Source organism: Terrapene carolina, unplaced genomic scaffold, assembly GCF_002925995.2.
Source record: "Terrapene carolina triunguis isolate 2854851 unplaced genomic scaffold, T_m_triunguis-2.0 Scaffold105, whole genome shotgun sequence".
Lineage (NCBI taxonomy): Eukaryota > Metazoa > Chordata > Testudines > Emydidae > Terrapene > Terrapene triunguis.
In genome coordinates, this window is record NW_020664456.1 from 277059 (window position 1) to 295762 (window position 18704).

Consider the following 18704-nt stretch of genomic DNA (forward strand, 5'->3'; position numbering starts at 1 on the left):
CCCAAGCTTCCGTTGACTCCTGCCCCTGTGAGGGTACAGTCGAGTCCGGATCGGTGCGCCTCCCATCAAGGATGTGCGCCCCCCATCAGCGCCAGAGGCGTTCAAAGCAGCCTCAGACTTGTTAAGCCTCCTGGCCTCCCCGCACCGGAGGGAAGAGCCGCCAGGGACTGCCCGACCCCCGATCCAATCGAGAGGCAAGCCGGCCATGATGAGACCACAGTCCCTGTCCCGTGCCGCTCCGGCGGCACCGGCGTAGAGAGAGCGACTGCCCCGTTCCCCGGCTTCGCGGCACCGCTCACCGGTGACAATGGGTACTGTCCCTCCTTGGTGGTCTTATTCGGAAACCTCGAAGTTGGAGGTGGAATCCTACTGCTCCAGTAGATCAAGGAGCAGAAGATCGGCTTCACAGAGAAGTCAACGATCTTACCCGGCGCAGTGGCGGCAGCAATGGCAGCCGCCCTCCCAGTGGCTGTTCTGGACCCCTGGGCTTACCATCAGACCCAGGGGCAGCTGCACGGTCCACCATCCAGGTCCGCGTCGGTCTCTTCGACTTCAGTGGCTCCGGCGCAAATGCCTCCACCAGCGGCACCGCCATCCGAGAGGGGTGTGCCACCTTCTCAACAGGATCCGGCACCGATGCGGGCCATGCCTTCGATGCCGCAGGCACTGCCCAGCACGCCTCGTCGTTTGGCATCGACCCCGGTACCGGTCGCGGTACCAGCCGCCTCCTACATCTGCACTGGCCATGCAACCCGAGTACCGTGTGCCATGGGACCCTGCAGGAGCTGAGGGTAGCGAGGAAGGTCCCCTGCAAGTGATTTCCTCCTCTTCCTCGCCGGATGAAGCGGTCGCGGGGACTTCAGCGGCACTGGCTCTGGGGGACAACCGGGTGCTTCAACAACTGCTCAAACGAGCCGCCCAGAGCCTGGCTATTCAGGCTGAGGAGGTCGAGGTGGATGTAGACCCGGTAGTGGACATCCTGACTCCCTTGGGCCCATCTAGGGTTGCCCTACTGCTGATTAAGACAATAGCTGACACGTCCCGCACCCTTTGGCAGACCCCAGCCTCTCTGGCCCCTAGGGCCAAAAAGACGGAGAGGCGCTACTTTGTACCCTCCAAGGGCCATGAGCACCTGTATGCTCACCCTCCCCCGGACTCTCTGGTTGTGGATGCGGCCAACCAAAGGGAGTGTCAGGGGTTTCAAGGGTCTACACTAAAGAACAGGGAGGCCAAGAAGCTAGACCTCTTTGCTAGGAAGGTCTACTCAATGGGGGGCCTGCAACTGCGCATAGCCAACCAACAGGCTATAATGAGCCAGTATGGACACAACACATGCTCGGCCTTGTCCAAGTTCGCTGAACTCCTTCCCCAGGACTCGCGAACGGAATTCTCCGCTCTGGTGGAGGAGGGGAAGTTGATTTCGCGTGCATCCTTCCAAGCTGCCCTGGACGCGACGGATGCAGCCTCCCGCACACTAGCCACCGGTCTGGTGATGCGGCGGGGGTCCTGTCTTCAGGTCTCCGGCCTTCCCCATGAGGTCCAGCAGACCATCCAAGACCTTCCCTTTGAAGGGCCCACACTGTTTTCCGAAAAAACGGACAAGCGGCTCCGTAGCCTAAAGGACTCACGGGCTACGTTACGCTCGCTCGGCCTGCACACTCCGGCCACCCAGCGCAGACAATTCAGGCCGCGGCCGTACCAGCCCCAGAACTGCCCAGAGGCCTCGCGCAGGCGGAGTAGGAATGGCAGAAGGAGACAACACCCATCCATGGGACAACCTGCAGGCCAACCGCGGCCTCCGTCAGGGCCTAGACCCCAAATTTGATGGTGCGGTCAAGGACGACCTACCAGTCAGAACTCTGGATCCTACCAACCTTACCTTTTCATCCCGTCTATCCCCCTTCTACCGTGCCTGGTCCCGAATCACGTTGGACCGCTGAGTGCTCTGCACGGTAGAGAGGGGATATTCTATCCAGTTTTTCTCCCTCCTGCCCCACCATCCCCCCTCCCTGTCCCTCTTCAAGGACCCCTCTCACAAGCAACTTCCAATTCAGGAAGTGCAGTCCCTCCTCGCTGGAGGGGCCGTGGAGGAAGTTCCACAGGAACTCAGGGGCAGGGAGTTCTACTCCCGGTATTTCCTAATACCGAAGGCAAAAGGGGGCCTCGGACCCATCTGGACTTGCGGCGTCTGAACAAGTTTGTGAAGAAACTCAAGTTCCGCATGGTCTCACTGTCCTTGATCATTTCCTCCATGGATCCAGGAGACTGGTACACCGCCCTCGACTTGAAGGATGCGTATTTTCATATCGCGATAATACCTCAACACAGACGTTACCTCAGATTTGTGGTGGGCAACACCCACCTACAGTTTGCAGTCCTGCCATTCGGCCTGTCAACGGCCCCAAGAGTCTTCACAAAGTGCATGGCAGTCATAGCAGCTTTCCTGCACAAGCACCAAATTCAGGTGTTCCCCTACCTGGACGATTGGCTCATCAAGGGCCACTCCAAGGTACAGGTGGAGGCTCAGGTGGTCCTTATCAGACGAACCTTCCTAGAGCTCGGCCTCCTGCTAAACGAGGCCAAGTCTACCCTATCCCCTGTCCAGCGGATAGAGTTCATAGGGGCAGTCCTGGACTCGACTCAAGCCAGAGCGTACCTCCCAGAGTCCAGGTTTTGTCATATGTCCGACATCATTCTCGGTCTCCGGCATTTTCTGACCACTACAGCAAGGAACTGCCTCAAGTTGCTGGGGCATATGGCTGCATGCACCTATATGGTGAATCACACCAGGCTCAAGCTGCGCCCTCTCCAGTCCTAGTTAACGACTGTGTACCGACGAGCCAGGGACACGCTGGACTCTGTGGTGACGCTTCCCCGAGCGGTGCTAGACTCCCTACAGTGGTGGCTCGACCCAAGGGAGGTCTGTACGGGAGTACCCTTCGCCAGCCCTCAGCCATCCCTATCCTTGGTAACAGACACGTCGGATCTCGGGTGGGGGGTGCATCTGGGGAACCTCAGGACCCAGGGCCTTTGGTCCTCGGAGGACCTCTCCTTGTACATCAACGTCAGGGAACTGCGGGCGATGCGCCTTGCCTGCCAGACTTTCAAATTCCGCTTGGCAGGCAGGTGTGTTGCGGTCCTCACGGACAATACCTCGGCGATGTTCTATATCAACAAACGGGGATGCACGCTCCTCTCCCCTGTGCCGGGAAGCCCTCGCGTTATGGGACTTTTGCATGCAGAATGCAATTCACCTGATGGCATCCTACCTCCCAGGGGTGCAGAACGGCCTAGCAGACACCCTCAGCTGCTTGTTCCACGGTCACGAGTGGTCCCTCCACCGGGATGTGGTATGCTCAATCTTCTGTCTCTCGGGCTATCCCCAGATAGACCTGTTTCCCTCGCGGGTCAACAGGAAGTGTCAACGGTTCTGCTCCCTCATGGGGCGCAGTCCAGGGTCGCTCACAGATGCCTTCCTCCTCTCGTGGGAAGGTGGCCTGCTCTACGCCTTCCCCCCGATCCCGATGGTCCACAGGGTACTCCTCAAGATTCGCAGGGATCGCGCTCGAGTCATACTGATAGCGCCGGCGTGGTCGTGCCAGCATTGGTTCACGTCGCTGCTGCAGATGTCCGTACAGGCGCCCTTCGCGTTGCCTCTGCTCCCGGACCTGATCACACAGGATCGAGGCCGCCTCCAGCACCCGAACCTGGAGTCGCTCCACCTCACAGCCTGGATGCTCCATGGCTGAACCCAGTAGAAATGCGATGCTCACAGCAGGTTAGGCAAGTCCTCCTTGGTAGCAGGAAACCCTCCACCAGGGCCACATAAATGGCCAAGTGGAAACGGTTTTCCATCTGGGCAGAACAGCAGGGGCAGGCTCCGTTGCTCACCCCGATCCCACTCATACTAGACTACCTACTTCATGTGAAACAGCAGGGACTCTCCCACTCCTTGGTTCGGGTCCACCTGGCTGCCATCTCTGCGTTCCACCCAGGAGCTGACGGTGTTTCAGTCTTTGCAAACCCACTGGTTAGTCACTTCCTCAAGGGCCTGGATAGATTCTTCCTGCATACGTGACAACCTGTCCCGGCCTGGGACCTTAATTTGGTCCTCTCTGCCCTCACGGGGCCCCCCTTTGAGCCTCTGGCTACATGCTCAGTTTTGTATCTCTCTTATAAGGTCGCATTCCTCATGGGTATCGGAGTTCAGAGCCCTGATGTCCGAGCCTCCCTTTGCTGTCTTTCACAAGGACAAGGTCCAACTCAGGCCACATTCCTAAGGTGGTCTCCCAGTTTCACATGGGACAGGACATTTTTCTCCCTGTGTTCTATCCTAAGCCACACTCTTCCAGCAGGGAGCGTGGGCTGCATTCCCTGGACGTTCGCAGGGCCCTGGTGTTCTATATCGAAAGAACCAAACCGTTCAGGAAATCAGTCCAACTCTTCGTAGCTGTGGCCGACAGGATGAAGGGGCTCCCCGTCTCATCACAGCGTATCTCATGGATCACGGCCTGCATCCGCGAATGCTACAATCTGGCTAAGGTGCCTGCCCCGCCGATCACAGCCCACTCCACAAGGGCACAGGCCTCTTCTGCGGCTTTCCTGGCTCAGGTACCGACACAGGAAATATGCAGAGCTGCCATGTGGTCTTCAGTCCATACATTCACATCGCACTATGCCATCACGCATCAGGCCAGAGACGATACAGCTTTTGGCCGCACAGTGCTTCAATCTGCAGTGAACTCTGACCCCATGGCCTAAACTCAGGCTTATGAGTCACCTGCTTGGAATGGACATGAACAGTCACTCGAAGAAGAAAAAACGATTACTCACCTTCTCGTAACTGTTGTTCTTCGAGATGTGTTGTTCATGTCCATTCCAATACCCACCCTCCTGCCCCTCTGTTGGAGTGCCGGCAAGAAGGAACTGAGGCGGTGGAGGGTCGGCGGACCCCTATATAGGGCGCCACTCCAGGGAGCGCCCGGGCCGACCCTACGGACGGTTCTAAGGGAAAATCTTCCGGCTGGCGTGCACGCGGCGCACACACACCTGCTTGGAATGGACATGAACAACACATCTCAAAGAACAACAGTTACAAGAAGATGAGTAGCCGTTTTTTCTTAAATTTTGGAGGATTTTTTTAAAGCCACCTTTTATAAAGCACTTTAGATCAGAGCATAAAAACATTCCTGTGTTTTATAAAAGATAATTATCTAAATTAGTCAATGATGAAATCTCTCGACAAAACTTTTTTTCAGATTTTCCAAGAAATGAGATTGCAGCAAGTTTAGGGCCCCAAACAAGAGAGACAATGATCAGCGGCTAAACTGCACCCAGGCAGCATTAGGGATAGAGCCCAGAAAAGAACACAGGACCCCTGCCATTTTAGCTAGAGGAGAATCTGAGAGTTGTAGAGTATTGGGGCTTATAACACCTCTGGACCAGTGGAAGACATAGGAGTAATGTTTTCAAAAGCACTTAAGCAATTTAGGTTTTTAAGAATCTAAGGGCCAGATTTTTCAAAGGTATTTAGGCACCTAAAGATGCTGATAGCTGCCTCATGGGATTTACAGAAGCACCTAAGGAGGTTAGGCACCTGACTCCCATCAAAATCAATCATCCTGAAGAGAATTGTGCTCAAGATGGAAAACTTTCTGGCTGAAGAACAAGCCAGGGTTAGATCCAAAAGAGTTACAGGGGAGCAAATATTTAGTCTGCCTGTGCTATGCGAGAAAGTGTTGGCGAATGATGGGAAAGTGGTCCCTGTCTCTGTGGATTTTTCTAAGGTGTTTGACAGGATATGGCATAACCTCTTTGAGCAATCCTGCAGCTGGTCAGACTTGGTGGAAATGTAACAAGGCTGATACAAATTCTCTGTGAAAGTGCAATGGCTTCAGTGTTCATAGGGTGTGAACAAAGTAGTTGACTTGATTGAAGGATAGGTGTCAGACAGGGCTGCATGCTATCACCAATGCTCTTCCATTGTTCTCTTGAAGAAATGTTAAGATGAGCCACTGATGGAAATTTACAGGCAGGCATATTCATTGGTGGATTAAAAATTAGTCATCTGTGTTTTGCTGATGATATTGACCTGATTGGATTATTGCAAGAAGGGGTGCAAAAATTGCCAGAAGGAGCAGTAGTGGAAGATGTTAGGTCTAAAGATGAAAAAACAAAGACAATGGTGACATCTAAGTCTATTGAAAAGGTGATATCTCTACCCAAATCTGAAGAGGAAGAAAGCCTCTAAATGTCGTATTTTCTTAGCAGTGCATTGAATATTTTAAATACCTGGGTACTATGATTATAATGGATGCTAAACTTCTCTTAGAGAGCCAACCTAGAATTGGACTTGGGACCACTGCTCTAGCGACTTTCAGACGACTTTCAGTTGGCTAAGCAAGAGTGTTAGCATGAAGTGTAAAAATGAAATCTCTGCAGTCTCTTGTCTTCAGCATCTTGCTATATGTGTGCGAGACATGGATGCTACGGAAACCGGACATTAAGAGGCTTTCTGCCTTAACATTGAAATGGTGATTGCTGCGCAGTAACTATACTTCTCACATGACAAATGATGAGGTAGGTAATCGCCCAAATTTAAAGCATAACTGGAGTGATACCTGATATCAGTTTAGTCAGACAAAGAAAACTTGAGTTTGTGGAACCTGTGGGTTGGATTAGCAGAGGAAGATCACCAAAGCAAGTTTTGCAGGGATTGGTGCCAGGGCATGGGGCACCCTCAGTGAGGGTGGTTCAACAATGTGGCTGACAGCATGGGATGCAATATGGCACACTTTTCAAGGCTGTGTGAAGACTTGCAAAATGTTGAGGAAGATTGCTGGCCAATGACTCCTGTATGCTGTGTTTACTGTTCATTGTGATGTGAGTCTATGGTGCTTTGTACTATGAGAGACTGTATATGATTATGTACTTACGTTGAGTAGTACTTTAATTCACACTGAAATTAATGAGTCTGTTCTTGGAGGAAGGTACAGAATTGGATCCTCTAATATTATTCCCTCATATTAGTGGATATTTAACCATCATGTCTTTCAGGCAATTGCTATGTCTTTACTGTTACTGTTTCATTCATTTTAAATGTAGGCATATGATAATAGCTAAAAGATACCTCTTATTTTCCCTTAGGATTGATTAATAGATATTCTTCCTACACTGACTGCAAGTTCACCAGCACAGCTGAGTTCCTGGGTGTAGATGTTTAAATGGGAGGCATAACATATGTCTTCAGTATTAGTGCTAATTAAACTTTATACAGAGAGATTCCACGTTAACAAATTGATTTTTTTTAAAATATATTTGTAACATTTGGATTATGGTATTTCTTTAATGTCTTCTTACATGAAACTTTGTATTTTGAAGTGATTTAAATAGTGTTTTTAATTAATCCCTCAGTACCTTAACTTGTCTTTAGTTTGCTGTTTACTTATTAATTAGGGAGGAAAAATGAATTACATGCATTTTATCATAGCTGAGCTCCACTAGGTAACTAGTTTTATAATTTGATCTATTAACCTCTCTTAATATGGAAAAATTCTCAGCATGGAAACAAACTCAAGCCAGTATGCCATGGTCTCTAACAACCGTGATCCTAGTATCTTAGCAAAAAGCTGAAATGCCAGTGCAAACAATTCTCACATCTCCTGTATTACTCTTCATATGTGAAATATGTACAGAGTTTATGGGGTTCAGAACATAATAATTCTCATAGCTGATCTACGTGGTTCTGTGGCAGCTCTTGAAAGAAACAGCAGCCAGTTGTTTTCAGGCAGCCTCTGCTACCTCATTTCATCTTCTGTTGGCAAGTTTTCTATTGATGACTTAGCATAGCTGTAGAGAAACCTAAGGCGGAGAGAGGTTGCAGCCTTGTATGTCCAGCTGAGAATGAGTTATTGAGGCTCTTCACATAAGAGAGGATGTTGCAATATAAGCCTATTAACAGTAACTGTACAATGGTAGTTGCTTTTTTTCCTAAATAATTTTCATGTGATGAATTATTTTTATTTTTCAGTCTTTATCTTGGTATAATTCATTCAGACTTCTGCAGTGCAGTTTTTAACCCAAAAAGCAAAAATATTCTGAAACGAGACAATTACATTAATAAATAATTGCTGCTTTGTTGCAGATGACTCTAGCTGCATCGGGGCTCACTTATCCTTGCCATCGACTTACCGTAGGAAGAAGATCTTCACCTGCACAAACCAGAGAACAGTCAGAGGAGGTAAGAAAAATCTGTCAGCTTTACAAATATACTCTAGGAGGGAATGGCCAGAAGCCTGTTCTGCACTGGTCATTTTCTCCTCTAGTGTTGACTACTGTGGACACATAAAATGAATCAATCTACAATGCCTGTACAAGATATTCAGTAGAAAGAAAGAAAAAGTGGAACTGACGGAAATGAGGGAAGAACCAAAGCAAGGGAGTCATAGTGAGGTACTATTAAAAATAATCAAAAGAAAACTAAAAAGTAAAATGTATATAACTTTTGAATCCTTATAGCCAGTACTGTTAGTGACGCCTGTAGTTAAAGTTGCCTGATGTATTCCCTAATAAGCTTCTGCTTTCAGTTGCTTATAACTTTGAGAGACTATTTGGGCTGAAATTTTCCCTGCTTGCCTTTCGCCTCAAGTTGAATTTAAAATAGGCACCTTGCCATTTTAAACAATTTTTTCCAACCATTTTATGTAAAGTGCTCTAGCACCTTAAGCCCTGGCTTGATGGGCAAAAAGAGGGTGTGTTTCAATCTTATTAGCACAGTCGAGCTGGTTTACTGTAGTTATAAACCACTGTCAAGATGCAGGCTAACACTCATAAAACTGTATTAGCCTAGGTTCCCTCCTAGGCTACAGCTGAGTTAGCCAATACCTAAATACTATGGTAATCTGCTGGCTAGAGAGACAAAATAGATATGGGAAAGTGAACTGGATTAGTCTGGTATAAACATCAGCAACAGAATTGTTAACTAAGTTCAATAATAAGGCTAAATCTTGTCCTGTGTTACACTTATACAACCTTATTGAAAAAAGCTGAAGTCTGATTTCCTAAAATGTTTTATGAATCTAAGGTATTAAATCTATGTGATTTGCACAGTTGAGGTAATTGAAAATAGTGGGTTCTTCTTCGAGGAGTGTCCCTGTGGGAGCTCCACTTTAGGTGGCTTGGCGCTTGTAATAGGAGATTTGTAGTAGCAGTGCCCCAGTTGGCCACGCATGCGCAGTAGCCATTTCGCGCCGCTCCGAGTTGCCACTTAGCGTGCGCAGCCAACCATCCCTCAGTTCCTTCTCTACCGCTGATGGTGATCTAACTACAACTATTTCTATAGATCTGGACCTCCTCAGGCATGCCTGGTTCCCCGGCTTTAAACGTTTCCTGACCTGCAGGCTATCTATTCCTGTATTGGATGGTCACGCTCAGTGCATACGCTGGTTTTGGGAAACCCGTATACCATAGAAGTGTCCACATTATAAGAAATTATCTGCCAGGACACTGAAAGCAAGGGACCTCAAACTAAAATTATTAATGATGGAGAAATCCCTCAGGCCAGCCTCCGACCCAGAGTCCAGGACTCCTCCTGGCCAATGGTCTCCAGCAGCAGCCTCAGACAAGGGCTCCACACAAACCATGTCTAAGGAACCTGCATCTAAGAAGGCGACCAAACATCGGTCACAGTCATCGCCACAAAGAGATTCCCCCAAAGAAGAAGCGGTCTCCTGGTGAGAAATCTGCCCCAGTACCAACGGCACCGAGAACCTCGGACCAAGAGGCACCGGGACCGTTCAGTACCGAGACATCCTGACGCACCACAGCACCGACACTGCCAAGCTCTCACTCAGATGCACAAGCTAAAGCTAAGCTCCCTAGCCTGGCCCCGACAGTCCCAAAAAACACCTCGGCACCAGCTAGTGTAATGGCACCACCTGCTACATATACACAGCCTCACAAGACCTTGGCACTGTCAGAGCATACTACGCTGCCATCCACGGCACCGAGCTTCCTGGTACCACAACCCTTTACCAGACAGGCAGACCTAGCAATCTTCTCCATGCTGGGAACACCCCTCTTCGGCACTGACGGTACCCCAGTCAGACCAGAACCAACCCGAATAGGCACTCCTAGCGGATCTGCATCTCCACTATCTAGTGATGAGGATGAAGAGGATGATTCAGGTCTTTATATCCCTCGTCATTCCTCCCCGAAACTGGGACCCTCTCACCAACAACTTTCTATGCCAGGGCAAAGCTGGCAGGCACAACCATGGATACCACCACCCATTGTTATGCCACCCAATTGGCCATACTGGGGCCCATGGACAATCTACAGAGCCCAAAATCTTAACCCCCCCAGCATCAAGGGCCACCCAGTCCCCTTCACCCGCAAGCCCACCACTATTGGAGGCCCAGGAGGAAGAGGGAGAGGAGCTGGAAGAGGCTCCTGAAGGCGACACACTGCCACCCACCCATATTTTATCCTTGTCCCCAGATGAAACAATTATGCCACCGCCTCCCACCACAGGTGATAATCTCAAGTCCTTCCAGGACTTGTTCAAAAGAGTTGCAGAATCCCTGAACATCTCTTTAGCAGAGCTGCCAGAGACCCAGCACAAACTTACTGACATCCTGCAGGCATCCCCATCAGCAAAGATAGCTCTGCCCATTAACACTGGTATAATAGATCTTGCAAAGATTATATGGCAGACACCGGCCATTGTCCCACCCTCCTGTAAATGTTTGGACAGAAAATATTACTTACCACCAAAAGGGGCTGAGTTCTTATTTACTCACTTGGCTCCAAATTCACTGGCCGTAGAGGCAGTAAACCAAAAGGGGAAAACAGCACCAGTCAAAAACCACCCCTTATGACAAAGACTGGAAAAGGCTTGATCTCTTCGGACGCAAAGCCTATTCCTCAGCCTCACTGCAATTTCTCATAGCAAACTACTCTGCTCTGTTGGCGAAATACACCTACAACTTGTTTAATAAAATGACATCTGTTATTGAACAAATACCGGAGGAGTCAAAGGAGCAATACAAAGCTAACATTGCGGAGGGCTCCTTAATTGCCAAAACAGCACTGCAGGCCTCCCTTGATTCTGCTGACACAGCAAATCATTCCATCGCTACGTCCGTGGTCCTGTGTCAAGCATCATGGCTCCACCTCTCTGGATTTCTTAGGGAAGTACAAGCCACAGTTGAGGACCTGCCCTTTGAGGGACAAAAACTATTTGTGCAACCCACAGATGCATCCCTACGTACCTTAAAGGACTCGAGAACCACCTTGAAGACCTTAGGTATTTATGTCTCCCCAAACAAGAAAAAACAGGGCAGATTTTATACCCAAAGATTCCATCCCGCCCCATACTCCCAACCCCAGAGACAATACGATCAACACCGCAAGCAAAAACAAGCGAGGTGCAGGCAGAACCAGGATCAACCTGCCACGTCTCTACCTTCAACATCCCGTCAATTGTTTTGAAGTAATGGTCAAGGGCTCGAGACCTCTATTTTCTCCCATGCCGGATTATCAGATGACCTCCTGTCTCTTTGGAGACCGCTTGCTACCATACTACCAAGTCTGGAACAACATCACTACAGACAAATGGGTCCCGGAAATCGCCCAGAAGGGTTACTCTATCCCATTTATTTCTACTCCCTCTATCCACCCACCTTCCCTGTCCCTCTTCAGGGACCCCTCTCACAAGATCCTGTTGCAGCAGGAAATAAACCATTCCTGCAACTAGGAGCTCGTGGAAATAGTACCACTCCAACACAGGGGAAGAGGGTTTTATTCCCATTATTTTCTCATGCAGAAAAAGAACGGGGGCTGGAGACCATTCTGGACATATGCAAACTCTACAAGTTTGTAAGGACGCAGCGCTTCAAAATGGTTACGCTGGCAACCGTAATTCCGGCATTAGAGAAAGGAGATTGGCTCTCGTCCATCGACCTACAGGACGCCTACTTTCATGTCACATTCGTCCAGCACACAGACAATTTCTGCGCTTCACACTAGGCCATCAACATTACCGATACACAGTACTACCCTTCGACTTGTTGACATCCCCAAGGGTATTCTCCAAAGTCCTAGCCATCGCTGCAGCTCACCTCCTCAGGCTAGGGGTAATGATCTTCCCATACTTGGACGACTGCCTCATAAGAGCACCAGCTCAGCAGACAGCAGTACAAGCTACACAAACCACTGTAACCCTCTTCACGAGCCTAGGGTTTCAAATAAATGTCCAAAAGCCCACCCTGTTCCCTGTCCAACAACTAGAGTTTATAGGGGCCTATCTTGACTGTCCCGCAGCACAAGCGAGATTACTCCAATAGCGATACCTCAACCTAACCAGGCTGATGATAACAATCACAGACAGCCCCCAAACATTCTCCAGGACCTGCCTACAACTCCTTGGGCATATGGCTGCTACAACTTATGTAGTCAAACATGCCCAACTGCATATGAGATACCTACAGGCCTGGCTCCGCACCTGCTATATACTACACAAGCATTCCCTCCACAAACAACTCACTATGCCCCGCAGAGTGAAGGATTCCCTCAGATGGTGGATGCTACCGCAAAACATCTGCTTGGGGGTCCCATTTCAACAAAAATCTCCCGCTTTAACGATCACCACAGATGCCTCCCTACTGGGATGGGGAGTCCATCTGGACAACACCACCATCCAGGGATGCTGGTTCCCAGCGGAAACCAACCTACATATAAACATTCTAGAGCTCCGAGCAGTCAGAAAAGCATCCAAACATGATCGACATTTCTGCAGCTTACCTGCCAGGACTGCAGAATACCATGGCAGACCATCTGAGCAGACACTTCTCCCAAACCCATGAGTGGGAGAGGGACTACCCGACCCTCGGTACCATATTCAACGAGTGCGGGTTCCCTACTATAGATTTATTCGCAACAGTTCACAATACGAAATGCCCTCAATATTGCTCCTGAGCAGGGCTCAGGCATCACTCACTGAGCAATGCCCTCCTCACAAAATGGGAAGCACCACTAATGTACATGTTCCCCCCGATTCCTCTACTGAGCCGGGTGCTACACAAAATCAGACAGGACAAGGCCAAGGTCATATTCATTGCACCCACGTGGCCCAGACAGACGTGGTTCCCATACCTAACACAGTTGGCGGTGAGCCCACCTCGAACCCTTCCACAACTTCCTCACCTCCTGACACAGGATGCCGACTGTGTCATTCACCCCATCCTAGCGGTTCTCCGCCTCAAGGCTTGGTTACTCCATGGCTAACGGGCCTGGATCAGGATTACTCTGAGGAGGTTAAAGAGATTCTCTTGAACAGTCGCAAACCGAGTGCAGGCAAAACTTACACTCATAAGTGGATACATTTCTGCACTTGATGCGAGGCTCATCATATGTCTCCTCATTTTGACTCTCTACCCAGAGTCCTGTACTATATACTAGGCCTTAAAAAGGCGGGCCTCTCCAGCAGTTACATAAAGGTAGACTTAGCAACGATCACCTCACTACATAAGGTAGATGGAACCACGATCTGTGCTCATCCAACAACTAAACAATTCTTAAAGGGCGTGACCAACATCTTCCCTCCCCAAAAACACCCTATTTCTATATGGAACCTTAACCTCGTGCTACGCACTATCATGGGGAAACCATTTGAACCCCTTGCAACTTTCTCACTGCTACATCTATCGATGAAGGTCTCCTTCCTTTTCGCAATCACTTCAGCAAGAAGAGTAGGAGAGATAGGGGCCCTAATGGCACACCCGCCATATACCACATTCCATAAAGACAGTGATCCTAAGACCCCACCCTAAATTTATACCTAAAGTAGCCTCTTCATTTCATTTAAACCAACCCATTTACTTACCTGTGTTTTTTCCGAAACCCCATGCCGACGCCAGGGAGGTATCCCTTCACACTCTTGACGTCTGTAGAGCTCTGGCCTTCTACCTAGAAAGAACAAAGACATTTAGAAAATAGTCATGTCTCTTTCTCTTGGTCACAGAGCGATCGAAGGGTGAGGCCATCTCTAAACCAAGACTATCTGAGTGAATTTCTGGCTGTATCCACTTGTGCTATCATCAGAGCAACATCCCTGCTCCACCTGGGATTTGTACGCACTCCACCAGAGCGCTATCCACGTCAGTAGCGTTCCTCAACAATGTACCTATCGTAGACATTTGCAGAGCAGCTACCTGGGCCTTGGCCCACATGTTTACCAAAAATTATGCCCTGGAACAACATTCCTCTCCCGACACTCAGTTTGGACTCTCGGTGCTATCCACCATCAACAAAGATACTCCGAAGCCCCACCTTCCATTGGGAGGTACTGCTCCATGGTCACCTAAAGTGGAGCACCCACAGGGACGCTCCTCGAAGAAGAAGAGAAGGCTACTCACCTTGTGCAATAACTGAGTTTCTTTGAGATGGTTGTCCCTTTGGGTGCTCCGCTAGCCTCCCTCCTTCCCTCTACTTCGGAGTTTCATGCTGATTCTCTGGGGTAGAGAAGGAACCAAGGAACAGTTGGCTATGCACGCTAAGTGGCCACTCAGAGTCGCGTGAGACGGATACTGCACGTGTGTGGCCACCTGGGACGCTGCTACTACAAATCTCCGATTACAAGCGCAGGGCGCCAAGACACCTAAAGTGGAGCACGCACAGGGACAACCGTCTCGAAGAAACTCAGTTACTGCACAAGGTGAGTAACCTTCTCTTTCTACAAGTGTAATGAAGGACAGAATATTACTGATGACTGATCATGAACCAGCAATCATGTGGCTTGATTTTAAGATCCTAATTTGCATTAGGAGGCCTCATAATTTGAATTTATCATTCTTGCACTTGAAAACTGAGGAAATTGGCTCTGTAAATCATGGGGGGGGGAAATAAAGATAAAGGCCTGCAAATCAATGGCACATCAAGAGAAAGAGAACACACACGTATAATGAAATTGAAAAGCAACAAATTTAAAACTGAAAAAGAAATACTTGTTTTACACAAAATGTGATTAACCTGTGGAACTCACTGCCACAAAGGATTATTTAAGACAAACATGTGAAGTCTTATTGCCCCTCAAGTCACTCATGCAGGGCATGGGGTTTTAGGCCTGGTCTACCCTTAAAACGTAGCTCAACATACCTACAGCAATCAGGAATGCGAAAAATCCACAACGCTGTGTGCTGTAGCTATGCCTACCTATCCCCTTGGTGCAGATGGAGGCAGGTCAACGAAAGACTGGTTCCATCGACCCAGCTACTATCACTCAGGGAAGTGGAGTTCCTATAGCAATGGAAAAACCCCTTCTGTTTCTGTAATCTGTGTCTACACTATGGGCTTACAGAGGCATATCTATGGTCCATAACTGTGCTGCTGGAGCGCCTGGAGTGTAGACATGGCTTCACATGTGATTGGTTTGAGGCTGGTTGGTGTGTTCGCCCGGGGGATGGGAGTCATGGGTGTATGGAACTCTGGGTTTCTCGTGTTGTGGTTACTGTTGTCTATTTGCACTGAAGTTGTGAAATTGTAACAGCATTGTTTTTTCCTAGCATACATTCCAGTGGCTCTTTCTTTTCTTTCTGTAATAACGTCATCACAACTCCTAAATTGGGCATGGTGGGGAGGATAGTCCTTGCAAGGAAGTCACTTAAAGGGCAGTTTAGCATAAGATGGTTGGGGGAGAAGGCCTCCTCAACCATTTTTATGTGAGAAGAGGTGGGGTGTCACTCTTGCAGAATCCAGAACAGTTGACCATTGAAGGCCGCTGGTGAAGGCACAGCTAGATTGAGGGGGACCTGAGTTCTTGGTACAACAGCCTTGTGTGTCCGTCTACACATTGATATGTATAAGTGGTTACCCTGGTGGCCACTGAGAGTACCATAGTCTGGTATGCCAGAGCAGGACCAAGTGTTCCTGGATTTTGTGATTGTGGGAATTGGGTTAGGTTGGGTCCCATCCCAATAGTTTTGAGGACTGCCTCCCACAAAAGCTATATCACCACTGCACTGCAGCACAGACTACAGGGAGTGAATCGCAGAGGGCACCAAAGTGTTGTGATCTGCAGTGCTGTGTGTGCACGGACAAGTTTTTATTTATCTAAAGAAAGACATTTTCAGTATATACTTGTTTATTTCAGCATTATATTTGTGTGTTTTACTTAAAGTGCCTTAACTACGTAACAGGCTTTTTTTTTTTTTTTTTTTTTTGAATAGCAATGCACTGATGTTCATATGGTGAGTGACAGCGATGGAGATGACTTTGAAGATGCTACAGAGTTTGGAGTTGATGATGGAGAGATGTTTGGTATGGCATCATCTGCCTTGAGGAAATCTCCAATGAGTAAGTATTGAAAGTTAACATATGTAACACTATAGTGAAAGCGACAAGAACTGAAGGATTTAAACAGTAATAGACAAGAAAATATCCTTAATTTCCCTATTGATCCCACTGGTTATTTTCTAGGGTACTGTTAGAAGGACATGCCATATTTCTGTGCCTATTTTATTTTAGTTTTGCGCTGCTTAGTGCCACTTTCACTGAACTGAGAAGAGGCAAAAAGATACAGCTTAGAATTAATGCATTCTGGACACAGTCTATAGCAGATGCTGAAAAAAGCCCATAACGGGAACATTAGAATTGCTATACCAGTTCAGTCTACGATTGCTTTCTCTGACACTGACTAATAGTGGATGCTTCAGAAAGAAACCTGATTATGGGCAACTATGGGATTATCTTCCCAAAGGGGAAATTCTTTCCTATCCCTATGTGTTTACCCTGTGCCTGAAGTATGAAAGTTTAACTCCGTCATAAATGCCTATCTAATGTAACTGTGGATTTTCTTTTTAGCTATGTAAATAACTAAGCTTTTCATGTTAATAATATCCAGTGACAATGAGTTCCCCATGTTTATTTCATATTGCACAACATATTTCCTTTTATCAGTGTTAGCTTTTTAATTTCATTGGGTGATTCTTTGCTCTCGTACAAGAGTAAGTAGGAGCACCTGGTTATCTTATCTATGCCATTCATTATTTTATATACATCTCTATCAATATTGTTGACTTTAGGGTATGTCTACACTGCGATTAAAAAACCCACAGAACTGAGTCTCAGATCCCAGATCAGCTGACTCGGGCTCAAGCTGCGGGGCTATAAAATTGCAGTGTAGACATTCAGGCTTGGGTTGGAGCCCAGACGCTGAGACCTTCCGTCATCACGGGGTCTCAGCACCTGGTCTCCAATCTGAGCCCGAACATCTACACTGCAATTTTATAGCCAGGCAGATGGAGCCTCACGAGCCCAAGTCAGCTGATCTGGACCAGCCACGCCTGTGCCACGGGTCTTTTATCACAGTATAGACTCATCCTTAGGGGCTTCCTTAGGGTCTAATTATGTCGCTAAGTCAGAGTGCTGAAATTTATTTTAAGATTATTCACAAGTTAAAGATTTATCACTAATGAAACGGTTTCTCAACTCTTCCAAGTAGGCTTCTTTATTCTAATATGTTAGAATAGATCCAAAGAGAAGCTGAAATCCAGATCAGTGATGTGCCACATTACAAGTGAGCTTAGAACTTCACCGTTTAGAATGGCCCTGGATATATTCATGGAAGTATCTGGAAATTCCGTGTTCACCCAAAGGGTCATCCTATCAGTAACCTTTGGTGGAACTTACGAACTTTCCCCCTGGGCACTTAGAAAGTTGTAAATATGAAAAATTAAGGAAACAAAAAAATGATTTTTGTGGTCTGTGTTGTTAAAAACTATTTCCTCCAGATGAATTCAATATATATTTGTACTTGTTTTTTTAAGTGCCAGAAAATGCTGAAAATGAAGGAGATGCCTTATTACAATTTACGGCAGAATTTTCCTCAAGGTAAACTTAGACTATTAACTGTGTAAGACAGATAGTGATTTGTGCTGTACTGTAACTATAATTTAGCAGGCAATTCAAGTGAAAGTAAAATAAATATAAATATTTCCTTATCTGGCATAGGCATTTAGGGCCAGATTCTACCTCACTTACCTTGACTTGAATGAGAGATCATTTGTGGAGTATGATACTATTCAGTGTGAGTTAAGATGGCAGGTTCTGTCTTTAATTGAGAAGCCACTTGCTTTATATAACTCCTGAATTCCACAAGGGAGTAGAGGGATAACTAAGATACTGACTATAAACAGTAGCACTGTTAATTTAATATAAATGAGCTCTTTCTACCTGAAAAACTGATGACTACTGGAAAATAATATACTTAGTTGCCATGAGAGTTTTAAGAATAGCTAAAATAATTACTAGTTAAATGTGTAAACATGCTGCTTTTGAGAATTTTATATACAATATACCTGAAACAATTTACTGTTAAACAGTTCCTTATTTCGCCACACAAGTGGCCCCCTTTGGCAGCCAATAAAGTGAACCCGGGGTATAGTTTGCATACCATGTTAATTTTTATAAAGCATGTGTGGCTCCTTTGTGATGAAAAGATTTCCATATGTTTGTGATATAATTAAGATGTTATTAAACAAGAATATCACTCAATCAACTAGTAAGAATATAATAGTGAGGAGAAATAGAACTATGATTGAGAAATAGTATTTAAAATTTACATTATTAACTTCAAAATCGAGCAGTTTGTGAGAGCAGACAGTTATGATAGACAAGTTCATAAGATCAGCAATCCTATACAAAAACTT

General features: G+C 47.2%; 1 protein-coding gene across 1 annotated transcript in view; it reads left to right on the plus strand.

The window, feature by feature from the left end:
* LOC113406567 (FAS-associated factor 1) overlaps positions 1–18704 on the plus strand; it is a 323445-nt gene that overhangs the window by 200095 nt on the left and 104646 nt on the right. The window contains exons 9-11 of the mRNA XM_026651889.2: positions 8144–8239; positions 16224–16350; positions 17823–17886. Of these exons, the coding sequence (XP_026507674.1) occupies positions 8144–8239; positions 16224–16350; positions 17823–17886 (287 nt within the window). The remainder of the gene's footprint in view (positions 1–8143; positions 8240–16223; positions 16351–17822; positions 17887–18704) is intronic.